Here is a 23867-nt window from a genome sequence, read left to right as displayed (position 1 = left end):
ACAGATTGGAAGGTAGATCTCTTCATCACCATTTCACCTCTCTGCCCCATTCTGATCCCCTGTCTCTTTTTGGCAGTAGCCACCATCAACATTTGCTATTCTTCCATTTCTTTTTACCCACCCACGCCCTCAGTGGTTCAGCATACCTTCCCAGCATACCCAATCCTTGGAGACGAGGAGCACCAGAAATAATGAAAACCTTAGAAATCGTCCACTGACCAACTCAGTACCAATTGTCTTTTTTTTTTAAGTTTATTTATTTATTTATTTTGAGAGAGTCACAGTGTAAGTGGGGGAGGAGCAGAGACAGAGGGAGAGAGAGAATCACAAGCAGACTCCATGCTGCCAGCACAGAGCCTGACATGGGGCTTGAACTCACGAACCTGTGAAATCATGACCTGAGCCGAAACCTAGAGTCTGACACTTAACCAACTGTGCCACCCAGGTGCCCCTGGTGCCAATTATCTTTAAAAAAAAAAAAAGTTGAAAAATGCAAAGAATCATTCCCTTGCGGGGACACGATGTATATGCTTTTAGGAACTAACCTCTTCTACAACCTGAACACTGCTAGGAGGTTGGCAGAAACTCCGGGAAGAAGACAGAGTCAAACAGATTAACTTTATTATTCCCATGGAGAGGTATTTCTGTAAAATAATTACTTTGTGAGTAACATCAATCCCAGAAAATTTTCAGATGAAGTTGTTTTATAACTGTTGCGTCAAAAAACAAAACAAAAACACCCAAGTGTTAAAAAACACACACAAAACTGTTGTGTCGACAGGGAGATAAAGAAAATATATATGATTGATATCCATCTTTAGAGAATGAGTAAAGTCTGGGGGAATGTGCTTCTATTACTACACCTACACGTAAGCAGAAAGACAAGAAACTGTGGGCAGAGATTAGGCTTCTGGGTTGTGTTATTGTGGCATTGTTTCAGGCGGAAAAATAAAAATCGTAATCCACGGTGGGTTTCCAAACCAGTGTATTTGGTAGACCCCACAATTCTCTGAGAAAATGCACGCTCTATAAGGCAGGAACCACATCCTGCTGGTCTACAAAATGTTTTTCTGGGTGGGGAGGGGGGTGGCACCTGGGTAGCTCAGCCAGTTGAGCATCCGACTTTGGCTCAGGTCATGATCTCGGAGTTTGTGAGTTCGAGCCCGCATTGGGCTCTGTGCTGATAGTTGGGAGCCTGGAGCCTGCTTCGGATTCTGTGTCTGCCTCTCTCTGTCCCCCTCCCCTACTCATGCTCTGTCTCTCTCTCTCTCTCTCTCTCTCTCTGTCAAAAATAAATAAACATTAAAAAAATTTTTTAAATGTTTTTCTGGGTTTTTCTATTCAGCATTTGCTGATATGCCTAAGGGTCTGTGCATTGACTCTAACAGGCACCATTTTCTTTTCTTTTTAAAAATAAATTTTTTGGGGCGCCTGGGTGGCTTGGTCGGTTAAGTGTCTGACTTCGGCTCAGGTCATGATCTCACGGTCCGTGGGTTCGAGCCCCGCGTCGGGCTCTGTGCTGACAGCTCAGAGCCTGGAGCCTGTTTCAGATTCTGTGTCTCCCTCTCTCTCTGCCCCTCCTCTGTTCATGCTGTGTCTCTCTCTGTCTCAAAAATAAATAAACGTTAAAAAAAATTTTTTTTTTAAATAAATTTTTAAAAAATGTTTATTTATTTTTGACACAGCATGAGCAGGCGAGGGGCAGAGAGAGAGGGAGACACAATCCCAAGCAGGCTCCAGGCTCCGAGCTGTCAGCACAGAGCCCGACGCGAGGCTCGAACTCACAGACCACGAGATCATGACCTGAGCCGAAGTCAGACGATCAACTGACTGAGCCACCCAGGCGCCCCACCATTTTCTTTTCAATGTCAGATCAGTGTGTGACGGAGTGTGGCCTCATAGTATATGTTTGTTGCTCCGTCGTGGTCCCTTGTTAGCCCCATTACTGCTTAGTAAATGTTTGTACAATTATAGAGTTTAAGACACCCTGAGTTAAGTAAAGGGTCCCGATACCTCCCAAGAGATAGTCAAGGCCCTTACAAGAGTCCACAGCAGTGACAACTGAGATGCTGCTCGGGAGGCCGGATTGCCTTGTAGGTAAGCACATGGCTCTGAGGCTAGAGATCCTGGGCCCCAATCCAGGCTCTGACACATGCTAAGTGATCTTGGTCAAGCTACTTATCTCTTTCTGAGCTTCAGTTTTTCTCATGTGTAAAAATGGCTGTACGAGTAATATTAGAGTAATCATACTAATAATCATAGAGTTGCTGTGAGGACTGAGTAAGATTGTGCCTAAAAGCACTTGGTGCACAAGTGCTCAATAAATAAAAACATCTTTCCAAACTTACTGTGAGCTTTCTGTTTGCTTGTGAAGTTACTACAACATCTTCAGAGTGAAATGTTTTGTGTATGGTGGTATTCTGGAGGCTGCTGATACGTAGAGGCTGAATATAAAGTCTGAAATGTTCATCTTTTTTTCTAGATGGTTGTTCCATATGTAAATACACGAATTGAGGACCTCTGTGCCTGAGATTCTCCTCACACTCCACTCATGACATATGCCTGTCCTGAGATGCCATGAGTTACTGTTGTGATAGCATCAGTCTTCATGGGAAGGTTCGGTTCCTAATTTTCTCATTTCTATTACAGTTTTACACCTGCAGTAGAACTCAAGGAAAAAGGAAAGAAAGGCAAAGCAATACACTTTGCTGAAATTGATGGTCCGGCTTCAGACAGGTACCTTCACTTCCCAACTGTGGCAGTGCTGCTGATAGCACCTCTTAGCAGAATGACTCAAGTGTTTACAAACTCTAAGAAAATGTCATTCCCATTATCTGAGGTTGAAATGCAGATACCCATTAAGGAAAGAACATGCGCTATTTGACAATTGTGGGAGGAGTTATACCAGCCCCTGTAAATGTATCCCGGTGATAATTTGGCTCTTAGCAAATTTTCAACATTTTATACTTAAACAATTTTTTTTTTACTTTATTTTAGAGAAAGAGTGTGCATAGGAGTGAGCAGGGGAGAGGCAGAGGGAGAGAAGGAGAGAATCTCAAACAGGCGTCATGCCCAGTGTGGAGCCCAACACAGGGCTCAATCCCATGACCCTGAGATCATGACTTGGGCCCCCACCAATAGTCAGACACTCAACTGACTGAGCCACACAGGCACCCCTATACTTTTTTTTTTTTAATCTGAATATGGTAGTTGCACCATAAATACATGATCTTAATAGATGATCTAAATGATCTGTTTTGGATGGAATTGGCATTTACATTTTCTATCAGGTAGTGTGCATTTCTCCTAACCCTAGCATGGTAAATATAATGTTTAGTAAAATGCATTCCAAAATTCTCCTACATGAAACCAAACCCATTTTTGGGTTTTGACGTTCAGGCTCTCCTTACTTGATAGTAAAAGCCTCATGCATCTCAGGATCAATTACATACAGTTGAAATCTTTCAAGTCACTGCTAGAGGCTGTTCCATTCCAAAACAGGTTGACGGATAAAAAGCTTGCTTCAAGAGACGATAAGTCACTTAAAGCCTTAGAGAAGCGAGGTCAGCAGGGCAACGTGACGCTCCATGATGCTAAATGTGAGTAGCTGGTTCATCATCCACACATATCGTATGGGGGGTGAACCTCTGAGGCAGCCCTCTGTCCCTCTGTCCCTCTGTCCCTCTTTCACTTGTCCATCTTTGCTCCTTTCAGTTGTTGCTTTGTTTTTACTACAAGATAATGAGATGCAGCGGATCTGTTCCTTTACAACATTTATGAGGTATGTAGCGCTCATGAGACGTTTTATATCTTTTATCCTTAGTTCAAAGTAATTCCTCCTAATAAATGATGAACAAATCTGGTTTTTGGAGAAAGGGCGTGGGACTGGCTCTGTGCAAGCCATCCCCTCAGACTGAGACCAAAACGATGAGGCCAGAAGTCACAGCAGCCCAAAATAAAGCCCTAGGGCAAGGAGAATGGATAGCATGTTGTCAAGAGTCCCATAGAGACTACATTATGTTTTTAGATAGTAAGAGGGTATACTCGTTTACTAAAGACCCATTTTCTCCGTTTTTGGAGCCCCAGCAAGTACTAGGTATGTGACTCTGGGTGAAGCTTCTTGACCTTTCTAAGCCTGTTTCCTCAGATAATGAAATCGGAAGTCGTTGTGTCTCCCTATGCCTGTGGGTGGAGGATGCTTCTCAGGGTGCCGCACTTGAGCGTGCTCAGTGAGAAGTTCCCAGCGATTGGCAGCCCTCCCAGGTTCCCTTACGTTTAGTGAAGGCTGTTTGTGGCAAACACCTTAGGCTTTATTCCACAGCAGGGGCACACTCCTCCCGACGACAGGGCAAGCTGGGAGCACTAGGGAGTCAGTGTTCCTTCGGTCAGTGCTGTGCGAGGAGGGAGTGTTGGTAGAAAAAGATCCTAACTTTTATCCGTCAAGATAACTCTGAGAAGTTTTCCCCGCCGGGACTGAACTACATTTGTCCATGGGGATAACCAACTTGTTAACCACCCCTTTGTGGGCTTCCTTCCCTTTCCTGTCTCACTTCCCTACCCCACAACTGATGTTTCCTGTGCGCACATCCCACGTCTTTGTCTCAGAGTCTGTTTCTGGGAGAACCCACCCTAGGACAGGGACATATTAATGTCGTGGAAAAAAAAAATCTGCAGTGCTCACGTTCATCCTGTTGTCAAGGTATAGTTGAAGAAAGAATGTCAGTAAGAATTTCCACTTGCTAGAAAGAAAGTAGCAAAAATCTTGTAAGAGTATTTAGAAAGAAGACAAAGGCTTCTAATTTTTCCTTGTAGGACTGCCTTTGCTGCATGCATCCCACAGTAGTTTTTAAACAAATTAAATTGTGAATCAATGCAACCTTTTCCTCGAGCAAAACCATGAAACTTTAATATGCTCTACACTATGCCCTAGCAGTTTCACTCCAAGGAAGTTACTCAGAAATGTGGCCATCAGGATAATTACTGCAGCAGTATTGATAACATTTCTAAAAGACCTACATATCAATCAATAGAGGACTATTTAAATAAATTGTGAGTTATAGAATATTTTACCCAGCTGTTCAAGAGAATGAGGAAAATCGATCCATAGTATCAAGAGGTCCATGCTAAGCAGGTAAGTGACAAAAGCAAGTTGCAAAGACTTGTGTGTACAGCATTATCTTCTTTGTTACCAAAGAAAAATTTAAGGCATATATTCATGCGTATGTATGTATGTATGTATGTAGGTGTGTTGGTGGGGGAAGACCTTCTATGTAATTGTCTATGCTTTGGAAAGTTTAGAAAGGATTCAGGCCACTCTTAGCAGCAGCTGCCACTTGGAAGTAGGATAGTAGCAAGGGAGGAGAGGACTTTTTACTTTACACATTTGTGTAAATTTTTTAAAGAATGGGAAAATATTATTTGTATAATAAAAAATTATTAAAAATGAAAAGTAATTAATAAACAAAACTATAGTTTAGTGTGTGACCTCCCAAAAAGTTTTGGTTACAAAAATCCGATTTCTTACATCTTCAATAGTATAGTAGACAGAATTTTTAAGTTTTTTTTTTTGTTTGTTTTTTTTGAGAGAGAAAGAGTGTACTGTGCAACTAGGGGAGGGACAGAGAGAAAGAGGGAGAGAGAGAATCCCAAGCAGGCTCCTTGCTGATCAGATTGGGATCCGATCTCAGGAACCATGAGACCATGACCTGAGCTGAAATCAAGAGTTGGACCCAGGTGCCTCAGTAGATAGAATTTTATTTTATTTATTTATTTATTTAAAAAAAATTTTTTTTTAAATATTTATTTATTTTTGAGACAGAGAGAGACAGAGCATGAATGGGGGAGGGTCAGAGAGAGAGAGGGAGACACAGAATCCAAAGCAGCCTCCAGGTTCCGAGCTGTCAGCACAGAGCCCGACGCGGGGCTCAAACTCATGGACCATGAGATCGTGACCTGAGCCGAAGTCAGATGCTCAACCGACTGAGCCACCCAGGCGCCCCGGTAGATAGAATTTTAAATGGTAAATTAGTTGTGTAATAGGCATGATAACATGTACTTCTATTTATTCTTATGTCATGTGCCCATGTATTTTTATGAGAAGTTTTATATTTGAAATATGTCAGCATTCATTTCTTTCTTTCTCTTTCTTTCTCTCCCTCTTTCTTTCTTTCTTTCTTTCTTTCTTTCTTTCTTTCTTTCTTTCTTTCTTTCTTTCTTTCTTTCTTTCTTTCTTTCTTTCTTTCTTTCTTTCTTTCTAACTCTCCCCATAGGAATAAGAATCTTGACAATTTCCTCATGGCATTATTGTACTATTTATCTCATTACTTGGAAAAAATAGCCCTGGAAAAGAAACCCAAAAGCTGCATGGTGTAAGTAGGACTTTGCAGTGCGCTGTAAAGTTTTATCATTGCCAGTAATAAAACTGACTTTTTTCTTTCAAGCTTTTATTTAAATTCAAGTTAGTTAACATACAGTGTAGTATTGGTTTCAGGAGCAGAATTTAGTGATTCATTACTTACGTATAACACCCAGTGCTCATCACAGGTGCCCTCCTTAATGCCTATTATCCGTTTGGCCCATCCCCTCACCCACCTCCCTTCCAGCAACCCTCGGTTTGTTCTCTTTAGTTAAGAGTCTCTTATGGTTTGCCTCCCTCTCTGTTTTTCTTATTTTATTTTTCCTTTCCTCCCCCGTATGTTCATCTGTTTTGTTTCTTAAATTCCACATATGAGTGAAATCTTACAGTATTTGTCTTTCTCTGTCTTCTTTCGCTTAGCATAATACACTCTGGCTCCATCCACATCATTGCAAAAGGCAAGATTTCATTCTTTTTGATGGCTGAGTAATAGAGATGATGGAAATTTTTTAATTTTTGGAGTATGCTAAAATATTTACATGGGAGGAGTTCATTAGTTTTTAAAGCTCACTGAATAATTCAAATAGTTATTCTAACAACAAAATATTCCAGATAGTATAGACCAGCACTGCCCAGTAGAAATATAAAGAGAGCCACATATGTAATTTAAAATTTTTTCAGTAGCTAGATTTAAGAAACATAAAAGATAAAGGCGGGGGTGCCTGGCTGGTTCAGTCAGTAGAGCATACAACTCTTGATCTCAGTGTCATGAGTTTGAATCCCATGTTGGACTTAGAGAGTACTTACAAATAAAAAAATCTTAAAAAAGATAAAGGTGAAATTAAGTTTATAATGTATTTTATTTAATGCAGTGACTCAAAAATATCATTGAGACACGTAGTCAATGTTAGGAAGTTATTGATGACATACTTTGCTTTTTTTTTTTTTTGTAGTAAATCTTTGAAATCTGACACTTATTTCCTCAGTTGAGATTAACCACAGTTAGTGCTTAGTAGCCACACATGGCTCATGGCTACCATGTTGGACAGTGCAGATACAGATATTTGGTTTTATGCTTTTTATGCTTAAAACCTGCTTTATGCTTAAAAGCCCTGCTAGGGCTTTTGTAAGCATCCAATGAAAAAAACTAAGAATTAAGAAAATTAATAGATATGACCAAAATTATATTCCATATTACAGAAGAAAACAAGATTTCTTAGGCTACGTAGGAAGAATTTCACTGCTTTAGGCAGAGGTGGCTCAGAGCTGTATGGGGCAAGAATCTGGGAACTCAGAGTCCAGAGCAGAACAATGCCTCTCAGGCTTGGTGACCTTTTGCAAACCGTGGAACTTTCCAAGTGCCCAGGCTGCCCTCCCCAGTATGTGTGGAATCAACCCAATGATTTAGCTGTTAGAAATGCTGTTAGAGTCATCAATTTGTTGCTGTGGAATGTTTTTAAAATGCAAAATCCTTGTGTACAACCAAGCAGTTTGAAAACCATTTTATGGATAGATAAATATATCTGGACAGCAGTTTTGTAAAAAACCAAATAAATGATTCAGACATTGCTGGTCCAGTAAAGCCACCAAAATATACCACATCCGTGTTATTTCAAGGCTGCTTTCACTGCAGAGTGGCCAGAGCTCACGAAGGGTTTCTGTGGTGGCAAGCAAAAGGGCTCAGCTAGCTGTAGGCTCGGAAGGTTTGAGGGGTCTTATCGTCCCCCCAAAAGAACTTATTAGACTGTGGCAGCACATTCACTTCTATTTTATATGGCGTTTTCTAATTCTGAGAGTTATTGCTGCTTTGGCAGAGACCTTTGTTTCATTTCTTCATTTTAGAAATAGATTAACAGAGGGGCGCCTGGGTGGCTCAGTCGGTTAAGCGGCCGACTTCGGCTCAGGTCATGATCTCGCAGTCCGTGAGTTCAAGCCCCGCGTCGGGCTCTGTGCTGACAGCTCAGAGCCTGGAGCCTGTTTCAGATTCTGTGTCTCCCTCTCTCTGACCCTCCCCCGTTCATGCTCTGTCTCTCTCTATCTCAAAAATGAATAAATATTAAAAAAAAAAAAAAGATAGAAATAGATTAACAGAGAAATAAGGTCTCTTGGGTTTTTTTTAAAATACACTAAAACATATTAGAGTACAGTGGTATAAGGTAGACTTTTTTAGAAGGAATCGGTTACAGAATGACAGAAAAATCCAAGTCTTAAAATGATTGGTTCCATGGGGTGCCTGGGTGGCTCAGTCAGTTAAGTGTCTGACTTCACCTCAGGTCATGATCTCACAGATCTTGAGTTTGAGCCTCGCATCAGGCTCTGTGCTGACAGCTCAGTCTGGAACCTGCTTTGGATTCTGTGTCTTCTTCCCTCTCTGCCTTTCCCCTGCTCTCTCTCCCTCAAAAATAAATAAACATTAAAAAAAAAAAAAGATTGCTTCTATGGTGTGATTCTGAAATAATTAGAATAACTTTTCACTTTCAGGCCTCCAGTAATTAGTTTACTTACTATAGTAGAAATATGGATTGTATTGAAATATCTGGACTTAAATAACTTTAAGAAAAAAATTGATTTTGGTCAAACTAGTGAGGTATAACAGGGATAATGGTAGTATCCACTTTGCAGAGTTATCATCCAGATTACATGAGATAATGCATATTATTTTAAACCAGAGGCTGCCACGTGGGAGGAAAGCCTTCAGCCTGTGAGGGGAGAGCTGAAAGGGCTACAAAGACATCCTTTGGAGGGTTTAGACGACTCAAAGTCCCGATTCCAGAGGAAGGAGCCTTTTCCCCATTTTACAGATGAAGAAGCCAAGGCTCAGAGAGGTTAAGCGGCTGGCTGGAGACGACATGCCTCGTTGGTAGTGGAGCTGAGATGGGAGCCCAGATCTAACTCCCAGGCCTGTGCCTAAGCCACTGTGCAGTGTGTCCACACCCCCTACCAGTCAGCTAAGCTCTCTTATGCAGAGTTTATCCGTTTACACTTAGGATTTGTGACTTCTGAGCAAAGGCAAAATTATGTTATTTTTGTTTTTCATTTTTCTAAAGTTTATTTATTTGAGAGAGAGCAAACAGGGGGGAAGGGGCAGAGAGAGAGAGAGAGAGAGAGAGAGAGAGAGAATCCCAAGTAGGCTCTGCGCTGTTAGCAGGGCTCAAACTCACGAACTGCGAGATCATGACCTGAGCCGAAATCAAGAGTCGGACAATTAACTGACGGAAGCACCCAGGCGCCCCCAAATTACATAGTTTTTAGAACATTGTAAGTATTTTTCAAGTTATTACAATCTTCATAGTTATAATTTTTAATGGTGGCATAACTTTCCATCAAGCTAATGTGTGTTATTGACTGATTGACTTACGAGGCAGTATAGCACATATACTGGTTAAAGGTATGGACTTTGGTGCTGGCATAAATCCTAGGGGACTCATATGTTAAGTTAATAAATGTCAAGTCCTTAAGTGGCACCTGGCTGTATTACTACAGTCTGCATTATTACTACTTTTTCCCTTCCATTTTATAGATTTTTGGGAGTTGCCAGTTTTCCTAATAGACAAATAGATAATAATTGAATGATTATTGAATATCTTCATGCATTAGATTTCCCCCTTAATTTTGGATAATTTTTAAAGCTTATTTATTTATTTTGAGAGAGAAAGAGCGTGTGTGTGGGAAGGGCAGAGAGAGGGAGAGAGAGAGAATTCCAAGCAGCCTCTGCACTGCCAGCACAGAGCCTGATGCAGGGTCCGAACTCACAAACCATGAGGTCATGACCTGAGCCAAGATCAAGATTCAGATACTCAACTGACTGAGCCACCCAGGCACCCCTGGATAATTTTTCTGAGAAGGATAAATTTCCCAGAGAGATCATTGGACCCAAGGTTATGATCAATTGTATGGTGTATGAAATTATTATCAATTTTTTCCCGAAGGATTGCACCTGGGCGTGTTTTAAATGCCAGGCTCTACGCAGACCTGCTAAGTCAGGATCTTGGAGAGGGCGTGGCATTAGGAATCCGAAACTTTCAGCGAGTGTCCCAGGCAATTCTTACATATATTTCAGCTTTGGAACCATTGGCCTAAAAGTTTTCAAGGCATTTTTTGTTGTTGTTTTGTTTTCAACAGCAAAAGAGGCATGTTAGCTACTGGCAGCTCTGGAAAAGTCGGGGGGTAAAGGGTTGGGCTGGGAGGCTGCTGAAGGAAGCAGGGAGGTGGGCATAGTCATGGCCATTGAGGTGCAAGCGGGTGTGGGTGTAGGTGTTTGGATTATTTGAAATTGGGGCATTTCAAGTTGGAACTCACTTTATTCCAGAAACTCATTTTATTCCAGTGACTCAAGCCTTCTCATCACATGTGATAACGTGTTGTGCTTTGAAATATCTCTATTATCCTTAAACCCCTTCCTCCACAGCAAATCCTCATGTGGTCAGTCAGGCTCGTAGTTAACATCAGAAGGGGCAATAATTAGTCCCTGTTGTTTAGGGTGCATTTCATTGGGTTTAAATCTTTCCGAAAATGAAAAGGCAGATAAAAAGCCAGTGACACTGCACTTTTCAATAGCAATCATTGGAATGTGTTGTGAGTAATGTTGTTTCGTACTATACTGTACTGCACAAACTTCTAAAATTAGGCTCCAGACATGCTGTAACAGGTTGTCTTTTGGAATGTTCATTTGCAATTCAATTGGAACTGGGGCAGTGTTTTCACAGGGAAGCGAGGCTGTTATAATTGATGCCAAAGCTCCCAGATTAGTGGTCCACACATGCTTCCTCAGCAAACGCAGAACTCAGAGTAGGGAAGCGTTGAGTGGTTCAAACACTGAGGCTTCACACTTCCTTGTAACATCAGGAACCCAGGGGAAGCTGCCCGGGGAGAGTCTCCAGTAGCTCTTTCAGCAAAACAGCAGGAAAATGTGCTGCCAGCTGCCTCAGAAACCAGTATAGGTAATTTGTTAGTTGGGCTGCTGGGCTATTTGGTATAAATTAGGACTGCCTGTATGTAATGTTAGAAATACATAGCATAAAGAATCTATAAAAAAGTGAAAATTCACCATGAACCTGAGATGCTAATTACAATGATAACTATCAAAGCCCTCCCTCTGCCATAGCTCAAATCAGCTAAATGAAAAGGTAAGTGACATGTGTTGACTCACTTGTTATTTCTTTCAAAACAGTTCACACTTGTGACTGTTCGCTGATTACTGTTGGCATTTGCCAACATTAATCCAAATGATTGTTTTCTTTTTAGGGGCCTTGTGGAGAAGAAGGAGATGGAATTGGTTATAAGGAAGTTAGAAGCAGCACAGAATTACCTGGCACAGAAGTATTGCGTCCTTGTCCTGGGCTTGGCAATGCCTGATAAGCATCACATGTGCTGCGGGAAGTAAGTGCTCACTTACGATTTCATGAGATCTCCACGTGTGTGCATATCCATATCCTTAAGACCCTTACATTTGACCTCTGGAGCCCTTGCAAAAGTTTCCTTCCCTGTTGTACAGAATAATTGGGCTCAGGTGAGACTCTGCCCCAAACACACGTGATGTCTCGTTTGAGAAAGCCAAGTGAGTATGCGAAGAACCTCAGAATCGACACTGCTTAGGTTTAAAAGACTTTTCTCTCAGCATATACTGGCTCAGTAGAATCTTGCTCTCAACCTGAAAGGCTTCCTGTGGCCGGCCAGGGTCCCCATGGTGATGAGCCAGTGTCACAGGGGGCCCTGGGTGTGTCCCCTTCCGCTGCTCATTTTGTAGCAATAGTAGTGGGTGCAAGCTAGTAAGGTGGGGGTTATAAGATGATGCTATTTGTGGGGAGTTGATCTTTGCCTTAGAAGGACAGTTTATATATTACTGTAATTAAAATTTATCTTTTAAAGTTTATATTGAGAGTGTGTGTGTGTGTGCATGTGCACATGCACAGGCAGGGGAGGGGCAGAGAGAGAATTCCAAGCAGGCTCCACACTGTCAGTGCGGAGCCTGGCTTGGGGCTCCATCTCATGAACCATGTGATAATGACCTGAGCAGATTCAAGAGTCAGAAGCTTAACTGACTGAGACACCCAAGCACCCCTCTGTAATTAAAATTTAAAAGCGTCTTATCACAGGAGAGTTGGGAGGCATTGGAGGGAAAACTCTGATCCTTAAAAAACCGACCCCCTCCCTCCAAATCTCCTCCTCTGAGCAGTTTCACAACAGGCTCGAGGGCCATACCACGGCCATGGCCTGAACTCTTATTTTTAACTTCATAGGCAAAGAACACAATTCATGGTTTCTCTCCACATTCCCCACATTGTCAAGATACAGATATTTCTATATGCTTTGTTCATGTTCTATATTTTCTGTGTCCCTTATTCTCTTATTCTGCTTACATAATTTCACCTACCACTTTGAATAGCCACTATAGTTACTCTACCGTGTAATACACCAGTTTGTTTCACCATTCCTTCTGTGCATGCTTATTATGTGGTTTCAGTTTTTCTGCTTTGTGATATTTCTGCATTGGATAACTTTACATAAACTACTTTGTCCATTTGGGCTATTTATTTATGGCTTTTTGCCCAGAATGTATTTACCTAGAAGGCATGGACAGTTTCCTAGTTCTTGTTACATATTGCCAGATGTTCTCCAAAAAGGTTAAACCATTTTGTATCACCAGCAGCAGCAAGCGTACCTAGCTCTATTAGTTTGATTTTTTTGATAGCTTGCAGTTGTATAAAAAGCTTACAGCTGGGGCGCCTGGGTGGCTTGGTCGGTTAAGCGTCCGACTTCCGCTCAGGTGATGATCTCCCGGTCCGTGAGTTCGAGCCCCGCGTCAGGCTCAGTGCTGACAGCTCAGAGCCTGGAGCCTGTTTCGGATTCTGTGTCTCCCTCTCTCTCTGCCCCTCCCCTGTTCATGCTCTGTCTCTCTCTGTCTCAAAAATAAATAAACTTTAAAAAAAAATTAAAAAAAAAAAGCTTACAGCTATTTGACTTTTGAATATCTTTCATGAGTTTGGAGTCTGTGCTCTTTTTCTGTATAAAATAACTTATTGCCTGATTGTTACATTTATTATTAAAATTAATTATTGCCTCATCTAGTGTTAACCATTTATCAAGGAGAAACTGGGTATTTGTATAATTTATGTTTCATGTAGCAAGGATTTCCTATTTGTTTTTCTAGTTTGTTGCTTTCCTTTTGATGTTTAGGTGTTTACACATTATGAAAATGTTAAGAATTTTTGTTTATTTGAACATTTATACCTTGTTTCTTTTTTTAAATTTCTTTTTTAAAAAATTAATTTATTTTTTAAATCTACATCCAAGTTTGTTAGCATATACTGCAACAATGATTTCAGGAGTAGATTCCTTAATGCCCTTTACCCATTTAGCCCATCCCCCCCTCCCACAACCCCTCCAGTAACCCTCTGTTTGTTCTCCATATTTAAGAATCTCTTATATTTTGTCCCCCTCCCTGTTTTTATATTATTTTTGCTTCCCTTCCCTTGTGTTCATCTGTTCTGTATCTTAAAGTCCTCATATGAGTGAGGTCATGTGATATTTGTCTTTCTCTGACTAGTTTTGCTTAGCATATAATACCCTCCAGTTCCATCCACATAGTTGCGAATGGCAAGATTTCATTCTTTTTGATTGCTGAGTAATACTCCATTATATATATATATATACAAATATATATATATATACACAAATATATATATATATATACAAATATATATATATATATATATCACATCTTCTTTATCCATTCATAAACCAATGGACATTTGGGCTCTTTGCATACTTTGACTACTGTTGGTAGTGCTGCTGTAAACATTGGGGTGCATGTGCCCCTTTGAAACAGCACACCTGTATCCCTTGGGTAAATACCTAGTAGTGCATTTGTTGGGTCATAGGGTAGTTCTATTTTTAATTTTTTGAGGAACCTCCAGACTGTTTTCCAGAGTGGCTGCACCAGCTTGCATTTACAGCAGCAATGCAAAAGAGATCCTCTTTCTCTGCATCCTCCCCAACATCTGTGGTTGCCTGAGTTGTTAATGTTAGCCTTCCTGACAGGTGTGAGGTGGTATCTCATTGTGGTTTTGATTTCTATTTCCCTAATGATCAGTGACGTGGAGCATTTTTTCATGTGTCGGTTGGCCATCTGGATGTCTTTGGAGAAGTGTCTATTCATGTCTTTTTCCATTTCTTCACTGGATTATTTGTTTTTTGGGTGTTGAGTTTTATTAAGTTCTCTATAGATTTTGGATACTAACCCTTTATCTGATATATCATTTGCAAATATCTTCTCCCTTTCTGTCAGTTGCCTTTTAGTTTTGCTGATTGTTTCCCTCTCTGTGCAGAAGCTTTTTATTTTGATGAGGTCCCAGTAGTTCATTTTTGCTTTTGTTTCCCTTGCCTCTGGAGACGTTTTGAGTAAGAAGTTGCTGTGGCCAAGGTCAAAGAGGTTTTTGCCTGCTTTCTCCTCTAGGATTTTGATGGCTTCCTGTCTTACATTTAGTTCTTTCATCCATTTTGAGTTTATTTTTGTGTATGGTGTAAGAAAGTGGTCCAGGTTCATTCTTCTGCATGTCGCTGTCCAGTTTTCCCAGCACCATTTGCTGAAGAAACTGTCTTTATTCCATTGGATATTCTTTCCTGCTTTGTCAAAGACTAGTTGGCCATACGTTTGTGGATACGTTTCTGGGTTCTCTATATTGTTCCATTGATCTGATTGTCTGTGTGATATTTTTTTTTTTAACAAATGTTTTAAATGTTTATTTTTGAGAGAGAGACAGAGACAGAGAGAGCAGGGAAGGGGCAGAGAGAGAGGGGGACAGAGGATCTGAAGCGGGCTCTGTGCTGACAGCAGGGAGCCTGATATGGGGCTTGAACACACAAACCTGAGCTGAAGTCAGACATGTGACCAACTGAGATACCCAGACGCCCTTGTTTCTAATGCTATTCAAAAGTCATACAAGTTCATCATCAGCTTTCCAATTTCCTTTTCAATCACTTGTAAAATTTCTTTTTCTCATCATTACTCTAATTTCTTCTGTCTGCAAATTGTCACTTCAAATTGAGAAAACTAGAATTTGTGGTTTGTATTAGTCAGCTCGGGCTGCCATAACAAATTACCACAGACTGAATGCCTTAAACATCAGAAATTTTATTTTCTCATAGTTCTGAAGCTTGGAAGTCCGAGATCAGGCAGCCAGCCTTGTCGAGTTCTGGTGAGGGCCCCCTTCTTGGCTTGCAGACAACTGCCTTCTCACTGGGCCCTTGTTGGTGGAAAGAGAAAGCCCTGGTCTCTCCTTCTTTCCTTTTTTAAATGTTTATTTACTTTTGAGAGAGAGAGCAGGGGAGGGGCAGAGAGAGGGAGATAGGATTGGAAACCCTATGCTGATAGCAGAGAGCCCAGAGAGCCCCATATAGGGCTTGATCTCACAAGGCCTGAGCTGAAGTCAGACGCTTAACCAACTGTGTCACCAGGTGCCTCCTTTTTTCTTGACACTAATCCCATCATGGGGATTCTACCCTCATGATGTCATCTGAACCTAATTACTAAGACCCTACCTCTAAATGCTATCACAATGGGGATTGTTAAGGCTTCAACATATGAATTTGGGGGTGGGGCTGGGAGACATAAACCTTCAGTCCACAACAAAGTTAAAAAAACACCTACTCTAAAAAAATAATTGAATTGCCAATATTTAATGTTTACTCTTTAAAAGCACATGTGCATGCAGTAAGACTAATTTTGAGATTAAAAAAACCCAAACTATAAATAATTATATCATAATTAGAGATTTTATCATATCTTTTAGTTCTGTGGATATAGAATCTACACTTAAGTTATTTTTTTTAAGATAAATTCTCTCTTTTTTTTAATGTTTAATTTTGAGAGAGAGAGAGAGAGAGCGAGCAGGAGAGGGGCAGAGAGAGATGGAGACACGGAATCTGAAGCAGGATCCAGGCTCTGAGCTGTCAGCACAGAGCCCAATGCGGGGCTCAAAATCACAAACTGCGAGGTCATGACCTGAGCCGAAGTCAGATGGTTGACTGAAACACCCAGGCATCCCAAGTTATTATACTTGGAATGGTACATTTTTATTACAGTCTAATTTTTATACAAACTTTAGAAGAACTCATTATGTTTGAAAGATAGTGATTGCCTTAGTTTACTACGAGTTAATCACCAGGAGGTGCTGGTCTTTTTGCAACATCACCTGCTTTTCTCCTGCCTGCCAGATAGCAGTTTGGAGAAGAATCCATTTAGAGCTTACCACCCACCATTCACATAACAGATTCCATGCAGGTCAAAGAGGCAAACAAAGGATATTGAGGAAAACAGATTATAGCGTGTTTTTGCCAGTAAAAGTTGTTAATTGGCCATGGGTGTTGAGTATATCCTCCAGTGGAGTTTTTATTGTTCTTTGGCTATTTTTTTATTTTTTATTTTTTTAATGTGTATTTATTATTGAGAAACAGAGAGACAGAGCATGAGCAGGGGAGGGGCAGAGAGAGGAGGAGACAACAGAATCGGAAGCAGGCTCCAGGCTCTGAGCTCTTAGCACAGAGCCTGATGCAGGGCTTGAATTCACAAACTGGAGATCATGACCTGAGCCGAAGACGGGCTTAACTGACTGAGCCAACCAGGCGCCCCTTTGGCTGTTTTTATGTAGAAGATGAGGACAGTTTTTGCCAGTTAAGAGTGATTACCTGATTTTAACATATCTTTATTTCACTTCCAATGTGAATAAGTTCATATTCTCATGAGAACATCCTCATGTGTATTTTCTGACTTTTTTTTGTCTAATATATGCACTGGACTAGGACATCTTACACTATTTGTCTCTGGAGTTAAATTAAAGACTTCAGAGGAACCAGCAATTTGGGGGCTGTTAATTTTGTGCTTTCATGTTTCTTGAGAAGTAGGAGGACATGCCTTTCTATTCTAAATACATCTGTAAAATCCTGATATCGAGTAGGCTTTGGCACGATTTTGATGAACATATTCAGTAAAAGATCTCTGTTTTCCAGGATAGATAAGAAAACCTCTCTCTGTGTGGCTCCCGCCATAGAATTAGACGTATTCTTTGGTTATGGCCAATTTGGGCTCCACCCCCATCTGTACCCTAGGATTTCCACCTCCCTCCTTTGCAGCTGGCACCTCATGGCTGACCAGAGAGGCTGGTGTGCAGATGAGCATAAGGAGAAAGGGGTTCATTAAAGCTCAGTGTATAAATCATCCTTAAGCCCCATTCCCTATTCCCACCCCCCCAGTCACATGCAGTAAGGCCTCTTTCCCCTCCCCCCAAATACATTCCTTTTATATTTCTCTTCCTTTGTGCAGACTAACCCTTGTCCCTCATTTAAACCCAGTTTCACCCAAAGCAGCACGGGGAATGGGAACATAACATGACATAAGTGGGAATCATAACTTTTCTTCTCTTGGAACTGGAACCCTTTAGGTTTGGCCCTAGGCTTTTTTTTCCAGGAATGACTAAAAATATGATATATTTTCTTCATTTTGGCTTAGTGCTAAGAGTCTAATGTAGCAAGAAGGATAAGAAAGCATGATAATAGGCCACTGAAAATCTGTGGATTTATTGCCAAGCTGGCTTTCCCCTCTTTCCTTTGGAGCCTGCCCTTGCCGGTGAAATGTGCAGCATTTTTGCTGACTAGCTTGGTAGCAACTAGTCAACTAGCTAGTTGGTAGCTCAACTAGCAAGGGCTGTTGAGCCCTTGGAATGTAGCTGGTCCATATTTAAAGGTGCCATAAATGTAAAACATACACTGTACAGAAAAGTCTAAAAATGGATGAAATACCTCATTAATCATTCTAAAATATTGATTACGTATTAAAATAATATTTGAGGGTTTGGATACAATAAATGTATTGTTAAAATTAATTACACATGTTTCTTTTTACTGTGGCTACCAGAAATTTTAAAATTACATTTGTGGGCGCACCTGGGTGGCTCAGTCAGTTGAGTGTCTGACTCTTGATTTCGGCTCAGGTCATGATCCAGGGTCGTGGGATTGAGCCCCGTATTGGGCTTCATGTTGAGTGTGGAGCCTGCTTAAGATTCTCTCTCTCTCTCTCTCTCTCTCTCTCTCTCTCTCGCTCGCTCAGTCAGTTAAGTGTCTGGCTCAGATTATGATCTCATGGTTCATGAGTTCGAGCCCTGCATTGGGCTGTGTGCTGACGACTCAGAGCCTGGAGCCTGCTTCAGATTCTGTGTCCCCCCCCCCCTTCCCTTCCCCTGCTCATGCTCTGTGTGTGTGTCTCTCTCTCTCTCTCTCTCTCTCAAAAATAAATGAACATTAAAAAAATTTTTTTTAGACCCTATTTCAATTTGAGGATTTGGAGTGTTTAAATTTCTTATTTATACTCAGTAAAATTTGAAATTTATAATCAATTTATAATTATTATGTACCTAACATAAAAATTATGAAATAAAATTGAAAAGAAAAACGACTCAAAATTCACTAAGAGATGAATTTGCAGATCAAACTAGGAGGTTCCCAAATGTGCTCATTTTCTGCCTCCATTTCCTGGACTCATTTCAGGTTTATATGCGGAGCTAAATCAGAATGGTAAGAAGAAGCCCGTTACATATTGTACTTGATTTCCACAGTGTAGGCTACATTAGTTTGGTTTAGGCTTTAAGGGAGAAGAAGTCCCAGTTTTATGGCAACTTGAGGGGAAGGAGAAGAGGTTCATGGTACCTTCTCTTCTAACGTTTAAAAAGAGAAGAAGAAAAGAGAAGAGGAGAAAGTGTGTGTTTCCTGTGCAATCTCTGTGTCATTTCAAAACCTCACTAAGATGGTGCTGGTTTGAGTTGTACAAACGCAAGTGCTGCTCTCAGTCTTCTCCCAGAAGGCAAGCTGACTTGGTATTCCAGAAACTGAGTTTGGTTGGTTTGTCTGCAGGGTGTCTGGTTTCAGCTGGCAGAGGCCGTGGAAGGGGGGAAATGCCACATGAGCACTCCTGTCAGGTGGGGGCCTCAGGTGGCACAGAAGGACGCTGAGGCTTGTCCCGAAAGCTTGTGCTAGGCTCTGTAGTTTAACGTTTTTGTTCTGCAAAATATTCTAAAGGAAAAGCTTTTTTCTCTAGCATTCTGGTTACAGGGACAGTTGTGGAGCTGTGACAGGCCCAAGTTCTAGTACAGACTCTGTCCCTAATTAAATATGTCTTTGGACTTCAGTCTCCTCAGCTGTAAAGTGAGAATGATAATGCTGACTACACCATAGGGATCTTATGAGGACTAAATACGATCATTTAAATGGTTTAGCATAATGCTTGCCACATAGTCCGTACTTCGTACACGCTCACTGTATTTATTGCCTTAGCTCCTTGTTGAAGACTTGCACGTGAGGAAACCAGTGTGTGAATGAAGATGCTGCAGGAGGGGAGGGGTCCACCCCGGTAAAAGCTGAACCACTTCTTCAGTGTTTCCCTCAAATAGAGGGCTAATGTAGGCTCGCACAGACCATGCAGTTCCTGTGAGAAGGCTGGAGGTCCTGAGGGGTTTGGGTCTTCTGCCCCAGACCACCAGAGTTCAGGATGGTTCTTGAAAGTCTGATAACAAGGGCCAATCCTTGGAGTCTCTGACTCTGAAAGCAAGAAGCAGAAGCGAAACCAGAATCAGCCTTGGAGTGCCTGGGTCTAGCGTTGGCCCCCTTGAGGGATCAAGTGATTAAAGGTGCACGGCCCTTCTCCATCAGTTCTCCAGTCCTCCGCCGGCCATGCCTGCTGTCCTCAGGCTGGGAATCAGAACTAGAATGGCCCATCTTAGGGAGGGGGCCAAACTCAGTAAGTGTGCCCATGTCAGTACAGTATCCTTAACATTGAATTTGTGTTACAAGGACTCCTGAGCAGATGCCTGCCTTTAGGAGACAAGGCTCAGCGTGCATACTGCATCTAGAAGGAAGAGCACACTGCTGTCCCAGTCGACTAGACATTTTTGAAAATATTTTTTTATCATTTTCTTTTTGTTTAAGATTTGATTCTTTGTCTTTTTCTCCGTTTTAGATTTACCCTCTAGTTCTTTATTTCCCTACCTAGTAACATCCCGTGTTACCTCCTTACCACCTTCCCTCTCTCCTTACTCCCCGACGCTCACATCACCAAAAAAAACGTTCATTTCCTGCTGTCTTGTTTATCCTGAATTTGCATTGGGTGTTGATCTGGATAACCTAAGAAGTTGAAGAAAAAGATAACTGGGATTCATCAATGCCTTTTGATAGCATTTATGCGGCTAAATAGCCTTGGGGCCACGGGTATTGATCCTTTTGAAGATAGGGGCTTGCCCAGATCGCTGAAAGATCGAACTTCCCTCTCCACGTATAGTTGTGATTTTTTGTATTGCAGGGAGAAAAGATCAGATACACAGAAAGACTGGAAATTCTTTGAGGTGAGTCAGTTACCTTTTGGGGCTTTTCTCTTTTATATGAAACATGAAGTAGACCAAGAACCAATAGCCATGTGTCAGGCACTTATTTTTAGTGAATATCTTTTCTTCAAAGGATGCTAACAAGCTATATGCCATATCTTAAATTTTCCTCCTGCAAAGGTGAGTACATGTGTAATTTGCCACCACTTTTCAGGAATGTGCAGAAATTGGGTTATCTGGGTTCGTGTCTGCTTAGCAATGTTCTATAGACAGGTGAGAGTTCCTACCACCATAGCTGTGCACTGTGATTCTTGTCTGTTTTCTGTTGTAGTCCTTTTACACTTTCTGTACATATGTAGCTTGGATTGTGTTCCGACGTCAACACTTCACAGAGATTGAGGAAGAAATAGGAAGGCTCTTTCGTACCAATATGTTCAACATTCCTCGGAGGAAGCGTGAGGAGGAAGAATCAGGAGGGGAAAAGAAACGCATGACTTTTGTACAATTCAGGTATGACATTTTGACTTTCCAAAGCTCGAGAACATTTCTAGAAAACTGGATGATGTAACCTAAATGTTACCTCTTCCCACCCAGGAGAATGATGGCGAAACGCCCAGCAATTAAAAAAGCCATTAACATGCGCTCTCCAGTCATGTCTACTCTGCTGCCATCTCTCAGAGAAAAAGCTCAGAATATCTTTGAGAAAAAGTATCATCAAGGAGTCGTCAAACTCCCGGCCCCGATGCAAGAGCACATGGAAAGTCTGGACTCTGTGCTCATGCCAAAGTAAGTGGTCCAAGGAGAGAGAAAGGAGAGCCCTGGGTTGTGTGCTAGGTTGGGCTGGGAGGGGCAGGGGTTTAGACGCCGTGCCAAGGCCAGAAAGTTGAACGAAGATGAAAGCACCACCTTCCTACCCACCCCCTCCCCTCTGTACCTGCTTCCTTTCCCAGGCAGCTCTTGGTACACCCATCTAAACTAGAAAACATTGCTAGAAAGTTATGCTAGCCTTCAAATAGTTCTCATTTGGAGGAGGGAGTAGCAAACTCCATAAGCTGAGGGTTTTCCATTAGAAGACATATCTCTGGTAAGTGTGAGGAGAACCATTACAAAATCTTACTGTGGGCTGCTTTTGGACCCCTATTTAAAATCACAGTGGTAGTTCATGGAAACGGAAAACTTCTATGTGTGTGTGTAATATGTGCATGTGTGTATGTATGTGTGTAGCTTACACACAAGCACACAACCACAGCCATACACCTCATTCTTTGGCCACACTGCTTCAGCTATACCAATAATTCTTTTCACAGAGTTGGCATCTTGGGGGAGCCTCGATGTCAGTTCAACCCCCATACCCTCCTCCCCCTTGAACCAGAAGAAAACAAAAGAATGTCTGGGATACATTCTTCCCTGATAGAAAGAAATAACATGAGGATCCAGGATACACTGGACTTAGTCACGAGAACATTGTCCTCTCAAACAACATTCCCTAAATAACCTGGTACATTCCAGTTCTGTAATTAAGTCCCTGCATTTGAAGTAAACTACTTCAACTTAATCACTTTATATAGGACTAATATTTATTATTATTACGCTTTTTAAATTGTTCAAATTATTTTGTTAAAAGTTCAACAGTGGACTATTAAAAGAAATTTCAGAAAGCTCTTGAAAAGCTCATTTTCCTATATTTACTAGTTTGCTTTGTTATTTAGTTACTTCCTTGGCTTCTATGTGACTATTTAGAGTAACGTATTAGAATGTTTAACCAGTGTTCTAGTAGACTAGTGAAGAGACAGTCTGTTTAGGGGGCGCCTGGGTGGCTCAGTTGGTTGAGCATCCGACTTCAACTCATGTCGCGATCTTGCAGTTCGTGAGTTCAAGCCCAACGCTGGGCTTGCTGCTGTCAGCGCAGAGCCTGCTTCGGCTTCTCTGTCTCCCTTTCTCTCTGCCACTCCCCTGCTTGTGCTCTCTCAAAAATAAATAAAACACCTAAAAAAATAAAAGAAACATTCTGTTTGTTTGTTTCTAAGTTCATTTTTACTTTATGAGAGTATCTTTGGTACATTTGAAAATGAAATTTTATAAGGGAAATAAAATGTTTTTAAAATTAAATCTCGATGGCTATGTTATTTTTTGCGTTGAGATATAAAGTATATCTTGCTCATTTCAAACCCTTTTAACATATACGTTTCATTCATTCTTTCGTTTACTCATTTGACAACAAATACGTATTGAGCCTCTGCTCTAGGTGTGCCTGGATGGCTTAGTTGGTTAAGCGTCCAACTTCGGCTTAGGTCATGAACTCAGAGTTCATGGATCCGAGCCCTGCGTTGGGCTCTGTGCTGACAGCTCAGAGCCTGGAGCCTGCTTAGGATTCTGTTTCCCTCTCTCTCCGCCCCTCCCCAGTTCTCACTCAGTCTCTCTGTGTCTCTCAAAAATAAACATTAAAAAAAAAAAAAGCCTCTGCTCCATCCAAAGCCTTGTGGTGGGTTATGTAGGGAAAAGGGATCATCAAGACAGAGACCATATCCTCAGGTCTGGATGGTAGAGAAGATAAATAAAATACACACCTGCTCACAAGACAATTTTAAATGTATTAGAGGCCACGAAAGAGATAAAAACCAAGTGCCCTAAGAGGACCGAGCAGAAGAACAATCACTTCTAGGGGGACTGGGAGCATTCTGACTCGAATTTGGCTTTGCAGGGATTGGGTGACACGAAAGGGAGACTTCCGGTCAAGAAAGAACGTGTGCAAGGACACAGAGATGAAAAAGTGTGCCCTGTGAGGAAAGGCAAGAGCACAGTGGAGCAGAATGCAAAGGACAGGTAAATGTCCACTAGGGAGTGAGTTGGATGTTATCTGGCAGACGACGATTAGAAATCACTCGGGAAAGCACTCCACTATGTGGAATACAGAGCCACTGGTTCTATGTTACCATTTTAAAGTCCTGTAGGAGTTTCACCTGTTAAAACAACTGGATTGAATTAATCTTTCGGTGGTCACAAAGTTTATCCTCAAGCTTCAAAATCCTCCTCGGGCACCTGGGTGGCTCCGTTGGTTAAGCGTCTGACTCTTCATTTCAGCTCAGGTCATGATCTCTCAGGTTCGTGAGATCGAGCCCTGCATTGGGCTCTGTGCTGACAGCATG

At 41.5% G+C, this 23867-nt stretch overlaps 1 protein-coding gene across 2 annotated transcripts in view; it reads left to right on the top strand.

The window, feature by feature from the left end:
• The window catches only part of PPP1R36 (protein phosphatase 1 regulatory subunit 36), a 32480-nt gene extending 8942 nt beyond the window's left edge, over positions 1-23538 (top strand). The window contains exons 3-11 of one of the 2 annotated variants that reach the window (XM_047079525.1): positions 2650-2736; positions 3502-3599; positions 3715-3781; positions 6270-6368; positions 11600-11734; positions 20700-20742; positions 21053-21231; positions 21316-21507; positions 23423-23538. In XM_047079525.1, coding sequence (XP_046935481.1) covers positions 2650-2736; positions 3502-3599; positions 3715-3781; positions 6270-6368; positions 11600-11734; positions 20700-20742; positions 21053-21231; positions 21316-21507; positions 23423-23504 — 982 coding nt within the window. In that variant the 3' untranslated portion in view covers positions 23505-23538. Of the gene's footprint in view, positions 1-2649; positions 2737-3501; positions 3600-3714; positions 3782-6269; positions 6369-11599; positions 11735-20699; positions 20743-21052; positions 21232-21315; positions 21508-22028; positions 22571-23422 lie in introns of those variants that run through there. The other variant, XM_047079524.1, reaches the window with a different exon arrangement.
• Positions 23539-23867: the final 329 nt, after the last annotated feature.

The sequence above is a fragment of the Lynx rufus genome, unplaced genomic scaffold (genome assembly GCF_022079265.1).
Source record: "Lynx rufus isolate CCGP_SWC_20201006 ecotype Redwood Valley unplaced genomic scaffold, mLynRuf1.p SCAF_17, whole genome shotgun sequence".
NCBI lineage: Eukaryota > Metazoa > Chordata > Mammalia > Carnivora > Felidae > Lynx > Lynx rufus.
The sequence above is the reverse complement of the archived record's forward strand: the minus strand, read 5'-3'. Positions and strand labels throughout refer to the sequence as shown.